The sequence below is a fragment of the Rutidosis leptorrhynchoides genome, chromosome 6 (assembly GCF_046630445.1).
Source record: "Rutidosis leptorrhynchoides isolate AG116_Rl617_1_P2 chromosome 6, CSIRO_AGI_Rlap_v1, whole genome shotgun sequence".
Classification (NCBI taxonomy): Eukaryota; Viridiplantae; Streptophyta; class Magnoliopsida; order Asterales; family Asteraceae; genus Rutidosis; species Rutidosis leptorrhynchoides.
In genome coordinates this window covers 85,238,680-85,247,299 of record NC_092338.1, presented here as the reverse complement: position 1 = coordinate 85,247,299, position 8,620 = coordinate 85,238,680, and the positions used below count along the sequence as shown (strand labels likewise).

Below are 8,620 nucleotides of genomic sequence, written 5' to 3'. Positions count from 1 at the left end.
TATTATTATATTTGTCATCGTCCTATGAGCACATGAAACCTATTTTGATGTACATGAAGGATACTTTGAAGTTTGAAGATATTACTAGCAAGCTCATACTGAAGAGAAAAGACTGGAAGGCAACAGTGTCTCTTCATCAGAAGGTACGATATTTGTGTGTAAGGATATGAGGAAAAAAAATACTATGGGAAGAATTTTGGTATGTTGGAGGTGTAGGAAGACTGGGCATGTAAGGGTTAATTGTCTAGGTGGAACTAAATCGGCAAATGGTTCAAAAGCCGCTAACATTGTCTCCGTTGTTACGAATAGTGATGAATTCCTCTGAAATCATGTCATTCTCATGGTGTGTCCGCGCCATCTTCAAAAGGGATGCTCGTTAGCGGTTCCACAATTGCATATGTGCATTGGCTTGGCGTTGGTGCAAGTTGTGTGGTGGAAACTGATGTTGTTGTAGCTGATGAAACTTCCGGGAAAGCCAAACGAGGTAGTTACACCATAAAAGTTCAGATGGTTATTCAACATGTGCCGAGGTGAAATTATTGGAATGGGATAAATTAAGTGTGATACGTTTTTATGATGGAGTATGATATATCTATTAAGAGTTATGATTGTATCTGATGACGATGATTGTCGGTTTAGACAATATTCGATATGGATGAAAATTTTATCTCTTGGATTAGATATAATGTCAGCAGCATGGAGATGAGGATCTTGAAGTTGTCGTCGAGGAATTGTCTACGTCCATTATCTTTGCAATGTGTAAGCATAGTTATCTTCTTCTATCCAAAAGGTGAAGATTTGTTAGATATATTTTGGTTAGAAGAATATATATGGTTGTTTGTCCCCATATTAGTGGATGGAAGAAATGAGGGGTGAACTCTTTAGTTATAAAATGAATTTGTCCCATATTGGTAGATGAATAAAAGTATGAGTGACTTACTTTGTTATAAAATAAGGTCATGGACATACTTCCAACTTGCACCAATCAATACCCTTTAAGGATTTGATTATTTCATTCTTTCTTATTCTTGATTGAGAGTTGCATTAGTCAAATCTTGACTTAAGAGAGTGGTCTATGTTATTGTTTGAGGGTTTCTCAAGAATTTTTTTGGGTTATACAGCGCATGCCTTAAGCCTCTCGGCTTAATCCAAAGCACACTAGGTATCAAATGTGACGATGATGTTTGAATAGTTTTCTCCTAACGCACGTGTGGGTGACAAGACAAATCAAATATTACTTGTGTGGTGAACTACGAGTGTTATTTTCATTTGCTGAAGAACAGTCTACAGTCTACAGAATTCAGGGGATATATTTTACCAATCTCAATAAACCAAGCCCATGACTACAAACCCATTAATCATTAAGGGTTCTTTCTTCCATTTTACTCATTCTACTTCAGCCGCCATCTCCAAGTCAAACCCACAAGCTTTGACCAAAAACATTTTCCACGGTCAAACTTCAAAATTTTCTTTCTATTCTACTTTCCCAGAACTTGACACCATGCTATCTCCTTATATATCAATTTTCAACTTCATAAAAAACAATACCAATAATCATTTCATTCAACTAAACCATTAAACAGAGTCTTGTCCAACAAAAAGAAACATCAAACTGAATCCATATAGTTTTTAATCAATATTCATATGGCTTCTTCTGGTGGCAGCTTGGATAGTTCTACTGCAAAGTATCCATCTTTCTCATTTGAAAAATCATCTTTTAGTGATCTTATTGCTTCTAATAATAGTGAAGATACAAGTTGGAGCTTCTTTGGTGGCAACAATGGTGCAAGTGGTGGTATTGATAGTCCAAAACCACCAGCAACACCATTTTCACCATCTTCTTTTCTTAATACACCAACTGGTCTGAACCAAAATCAGTTCTTGGACTCACCTTTCTTTCCATTTAATTCTAGTGTAATTTTTTTGACCTTTTTATATAAAGTTATTTTGACCTTTTTATATAAAGTTATGTTTTTTATTGATGGGTTTTGAATTTTAGTTAATGGGTGTTTCTTGTTTTGTTGGTGCAGATTGTTCCATCTCCAACAACCGGTAATTTTCTTGGTTTGGATTATAAAGATGAACAAAGAAAGTATTCTAATTTCTCATTTCAAGCACAAACAAGGCCTGTTTCTTCTGTTTCTACTAACAAGATGGTATGCTATTTTTTTCTGTTTTCAATCTTTGTGTCCAAAAAGATGTTTTTACTTTATTTATGTATTTATCATAAGTTATATTCTTGATTCCTATTTCTAATAAATAATCATTGTATAGTACGAGTATTAAGGTTACTTGTTAAATTTAAAGCAAGATTTTAAAGTATGAATACACCAAGTTAGGTTCCTACTAAGATATATGTATACAATAGATTGGGTTATGTTAGGTTAGTAGACAAATTTTGCTAATCTTTCATTCTTTTGTAATTGACATGATAATGATATGATGAAAGCCCACTTGTGATTAAATGTGTTCTTATTTTATGAAACAGGAAGAACAAGTAAAAAGTCAACCGCAGGAATGGAATTTGACTATTCAGAATGATTTCATGTCACAAACTAACAAACCAAAATCAGAGTCAACACAATCTGTTCAAACTCAATATATTTCAGATCAATCTCAAGCTAATGGAGATCAAACAAAGTTAGCAGATGGTTACAATTGGAGAAAATATGGACAAAAGCAAGTCAAAGGTAGCGAAAACCCTCGAAGTTATTACAAATGTACATTCCCTAATTGCCCAACAAAGAAGAAAGTTGAAAGAAATTTAGAAGGACATATAACAGAGATTGTTTACAAAGGAAATCATACTCATGACAAGCCTCAAAACGCCAAAAAATCATCTTCAAACAATTACATTGAAGCCCCAATTGAGAACAATCATTTTGAATCTTCAGCTTCATTTGGGGAGGATGATTTTGATCAAGCCTCGTCGTTCAGTAGATCGGGAGATGACCATGAAAACGAGCCCGAACCAAAGAGATGGTAAGTGTAGTTAGAATTCAAGTGTGACTATATTTGCCTAAATGTTAATAATCAGTCTTTTTTTCTAACTTTTAAATGGCTTTTTTTAGGAAGGGAGAAACCGAGAGCGAAGCTATTTCGGGTCCTGGTAGCAGAACAGTTCGAGAACCAAGAATTGTGGTTCAAACAACGAGCGATATTGATATACTTGATGATGGTTATAGATGGAGGAAATATGGACAAAAAGTAGTCAAAGGCAATCCAAATCCAAGGTACATTTGTAATTTGAGTTGATAACATTCACTAAATACTTGCATGAATAGTTGTTCTATATGATGAAAACATGTTTAAAACTTTTATTTTGATTAATGTTGAAAAAGCCAAGTAAATGGTCACTGAATCATAGTAGTAAATGGTCATCTAACATGGACACTTTGTTACTATTTACAGGAGTTACTACAAGTGCACGTTTTCCGGCTGTCCTGTGAGAAAACACGTCGAACGGGCATCACATGACCTACGAGCTGTGATCACAACATATGAAGGGAAACACAACCATGACGTGCCTGCACCCCGTGGTAGTGGGGGTTATGCCATTAATCGACCACCAACAACCAACAATGGTAGCACAAATAACAATTATGGGGTCATGGCTATTAGGCCATCAGCAAACTACTCGAGCAACATTCAAAACACAATGGGTTTGACCCAAAATGGTAGTCAACCCCCATACACACTGCAAATGTTGCAGAACTCTGCGAAATATTCGCTCAATGAGAATTCTTACATGAATCAAAACGGTGGAAAAAACGGGTCAATATCAAGTGCAAAAGAAGAACCCGAGGATGATTTGTTTTATGGTTCCTTTTTAGGTTAAATCAAGAGAAGATCAAGTAAAAAGTAATTAAACAAAGATTAATTGCTTTTGGGGACTAATTTGGTCTGAAATATTAGGTGTTTGCAAAGAGGGTGGGGTGTATAAGTGTATTTAATTTGTTGTATCATAGATAGTAAAATACGACTTCTAGTGATTCTTTTGTACAATCAAATAAAGCAATGCCGATTCATTGAAGTTGAATGTGCCATAAAAAAGTAAATTTTCGGCTTTTATGAACTTTTTGCAGCTCTTTTTCTCTGGCAAACAATATCATGTTCTTGTTTGTTTTTACAGTATCAAAGTTTGGAACTTTATTGACCTGGTTTTATATATAGATGAAATGTGTGTAACACCAACAGTAATATATATGTAGTATGAAACTTACTACAGTCACAAACAATCAATACAAAGAACATTTATACAAAAAATTCAAGCCAAGTAACATGTAGTATAAAGTTTATACCAAGAAAGTTGCAAATAACTTTCAGTATTGCATATAAAAACTAGCAAATTCAAAAGGTTGAACCTTTTTTTGGGAGAAAAGTGTTTTATTCAAAACAATAAATGTTGTGCTAACACATTATATCGTGCATAACAAAGAGTCAAAAATTATTCTTTTTCTTTTCAATGTGTATAATTTACATGTGAAAGAGGAAATATGCTATATGCAAAATGAATGGTTCAAATATTTGAAAAAAAAGTGCACCAAATTGGAAAACACAGACACAGTAAAACACACCAAATGAGCTTCAAATCGATTAGAAAGAGGTTTGTTTGACCAATCTGTACCCGGATAACATAGCTGATAAACCGAGAATGAAAAAGGCTAAAAACTCCATGCTAATGCACGCTACTGTAGCGTCTGTAAAGACGTTATCGGCTCCTTTTCTCATTCTATTCGTCAATGGCACTGCGGATGACGCTGCTGATATTAGCAAGTATGCTGTAATCTACAAGATTCATTTAAAGTAGAAAAGGTTATTACAACTACCAAAATAAATAAAAGTAATGTTGAAGTTTCTTAAAGATAAGAATAAGAATGTCTACAGTTTCACATATTGCAAAAAGATGGTATCAGTTGTAAACTTAGCTAGTATTACAAGTACCAAAACTGGCAAAAATGTGGAAACTACAACAGAAAGGTCCAACCATATTAATTATTAATTCATCATAAATCAAAAACTATAAAATGTTACCATTTTTTATTGTTAGAAAATGTATCACGTCGTTTAGTACTATGTCACAATCATTTGAAGCTTCCAAAAGCAATAAACTTCTCTTGAATACGCAACTGTCCACCATATTAAATTTATTATTATTATAACTATAATTATAATTATAATTATAATACAATTATAATATAATTTAAAATAATTAATAATTATAATATACTATTAGTTTGAGTGCCTTATGTGCCAAATATATACAGTATATCATAATAACTAGTGAAATGACCCGTGAAACTACGAGTTTGTTTAAACGAAACAGTTTAATGATATGTTTTAGGTATTAAGTGAACGTAAATGCTAAAGTTATTTAGTTTAATGATCCGTGAAACCACATAGTCTGACTAAGAAACTCATCAGCTGAACATTTCATCAAACACCTAAAATGCATATTAAACAATCCACATCCAATCATAAGAGATAATATTGATTGTCATTTTATTTTAAAAGTGTAAATTAAAATATAAATGTAGAATTGGTTTCCTTCTACCTAACTTTTATACATTTTCTTACTCAATTCAAAATAATTAATTAAAATAATTTAAAATTAACTAATTTTAATAATTAAAATAATTATTAATAAGATTTAATAATAATAATTAATTAATAAGATTTAATTTTAATTTAAAATTATTTATATTAATGACATCATCCACCATGCTTAGATTTTTTTATTTTTCTTTTTGATTTTTTTAACAAAGGAATTAGCCTAATAATGAAATCATCATTTTATCAATATAATAGAAACTATAGATAAATAGATTATTTTATATAATATAATTATTAAATTAAACCTATATACCAAAAGTCGTTCGGCTTTTGGTCGTTTCCACAAAGCAAAACGACAAAGTCAAAAAACAAAAAAATAAAAAAAAATAAAAAAAAATACCAACTTCTAACAATGTGCAATTTTAACCCTCAAAACAAGGGTACAAAACGTAAAATCGTTATTTTAATTAACAAACTTCACCCAAATTTTTAACGGGACATGTCTTCTCGCTCGCCGCACGTTAAATTTTTTCGAGACCACCGTTCAACTCGAAATAATTTTACGAACCCAACGCAACTAACTATACGTGAAACGGACCTCTTTCAAAAAATACTAAATATTTCGGGTCATCTTCCATACATATACATACACCTATAATAAACAACCCACACTACCTACATCATATCGATGGTTCTCTTTCCTTTTTTTATGCAATCTTCCTGGCGTTAAAAACGCATAGGCCATTAGGTATACTAGGTACTAACCATGTGTATCCAAACACACCAGTAACAAAACGCTTTTAATTCTCTAAATACATACGCTACGTTAACTATGAATATGCAACCCGAAAGGTCTCGCGGTATCGCGGTGGTTACTTTTACTAGTTTAAACTAATACTTTAAGAATTAATTATATAAAAGTTAATCACTTACCTTTTTAAATTAAAAATCATTTGATACTTTGTTTTTGTTGAGAAAAGATTGACCATTTGATCATTTATAATTTTAATTTATATTATTATTATAATATAAAATAAAATTATAATACTAAATTAATAATATTATAATGTCATGTGATTTAGCTACTTAATCATTAGATAAATTCGTTGATTTAAAGTAAACCACGACAACTAACACTCAATTTGTGTAAGCGAGGTATGTAAAGATTAATTATGTAGGTATACATTTCTCTACTTACAATTCAACAATATTATGGAGTAGCTATGAAAAATATATTTAGACGTGTTGGTACTTTATAATTTTTTATTATTTATGGTCTATGGAACTTATTTTTACATTTTTAACTGATTTTTACATATATTTAAAACTTATGTATACAAAAAACTTACTTTTTTATTACTTAAAGAGAACCATTAATCAAAGTAAGCAATTAAACAAAAAAACAAAAAAAAACCAAAAATTAGCTATGAACAAAATAAAAGGTTAAACATGATGAAAATACAATTCGATAGACAAACTTATCCATATCGACCGTTATAACAAGTGATTAATGCAGAAGGTAAAATTACGATATGGCAAGTGTTTAAAAAACCTTTGAAATCACTTCATGGAGATGGAACCAATGATATCAATGAATCAATTTATTATTATTATAATTTAAGAAGAAATTGGTACCAAATTAAACAAACCTGATCACCGAAGAAACTAATCAACGCTGTATTCCATTGACAAATTATTTCTTTTCCGATAGACATTTCATGAATCTGTCTCCATGACTGCAATCCAGTATACAACGTCGATAATATCGCAATCACTAATGCATACCTATATACACATATTATCAAATACACAACTCGATCAAATAATAAAAAAATCAAATAAACGAAATTTTGCGCACAAATTAAACCTGTATTACTAGCCATAATGATAAATGAAAGTACCGAGAATAAAAAACAGAAAGCTCGTAAAGCTAGAGATATTCTTTTTAACGAGTCTTCATGTCTCCAGCGTCTTTTATGATTCCGGTGACGCCGTATCTAGGTGGTGGAGGGTGAGGCGATTGTGATTGGTCAACGTGTTCTGCTGATGCTGTAGGAGTTGGGAGTTTTGATGATGACATGGAATTATATTAGGATCCCTTGTTGTTTTCTGATGATAGTGTGTGTATAATGTGATGCCCGTACTAAATCAACATGTACGGACCATCATCAATAGGATCATTACAAGGTCAAACACTATATGCGTTTTCAAAACAAGTTTGCATTCATGATAAAAGGTGACATCATAACTAACGTTAAATGTTTTACATCAAAAGTTTGCTTCAATGAACAGAAGCAATAGGTAATAGTACGTGACCCTAAGGTCGTTACAAATCATAGTTCAAAAGTAGTAATGTTTGAATGCAAGTAAACGTTCATGCAGTGACATCTCTAAAGTAGCGGGTGTCTACAGCAAGACTAGTACACAGCGGAAGCAAGCAAACCTTAAGCACCTGAGAAAAACATGCTTAAAAACGTCAACACGAATGTTGGTGAGCTATAGTTTAAGTATAACAGTAATGTAAGGTAGGCCACGAGATTTCAGTGCTACAAAGAGCGTTTCAAAACAGTAATCCAAATCAGTATGTTTAAGTATATGCTTAACCGTGGGCACTCGGTAACTAACTTAACGTTTAATAATATAACACCCCCTGAAAGTACACTTGGCAAGTGCGTATGTTTACGAAGTATTAAACACTCGTTAAATGCTAGCGCGACTAGCCCGAGTGGGGATGTCAAACCCTATGGATCCATATCTAAGATTCGCGTTCACCGGTTCAAAAACCAATGACTAAACGTTACCGAGCTAAAGGGAATGTTTCTGCCGTTATATAACCCACACATATATAAAGTTTAAGTACTCGTGCCTAGTATGTAAAACGTAAAATGCGCATGTATTCTCAGTTCCTAAAATAGTTAAAGTAAAAAGGGAATGCTATAACTCACAATGATAAAGTAGCGGTAAAGTATGACTCGGGAAATAAGCAAGTACGTAGGTCCGGAAAGTCCTCAACCTAAGTCAAATAGTACTAAGTCAGTAAATCGTCCGAATAGGTTTAAAAGTATGT

The 8,620-nt window shown here is 32.3% G+C and overlaps 1 protein-coding gene and 1 pseudogene across 1 annotated transcript; one reads left to right on the top strand and one right to left on the bottom strand.

Annotated features, from left to right (window-relative positions):
* The first annotated feature begins 1,558 nt into the window (after positions 1 to 1,558).
* On the top strand, positions 1,559 to 4,033 carry LOC139851554 (probable WRKY transcription factor 26). Its single transcript, XM_071840635.1, has 5 exons — positions 1,559 to 1,914; positions 2,031 to 2,156; positions 2,489 to 2,982; positions 3,072 to 3,233; positions 3,412 to 4,033. Exons 1-5 carry the CDS (start codon positions 1,645 to 1,647, stop codon positions 3,836 to 3,838), a joined length of 1,479 nt encoding a protein of 492 aa, XP_071696736.1. The 5' UTR covers positions 1,559 to 1,644; the 3' UTR covers positions 3,839 to 4,033.
* A 460-nt stretch (positions 4,034 to 4,493) lies between these two features.
* On the bottom strand, positions 4,494 to 7,633 carry LOC139853829 (CASP-like protein 4B1; annotated as a pseudogene).
* Between the last annotated feature and the right edge of the window lie 987 nt (positions 7,634 to 8,620).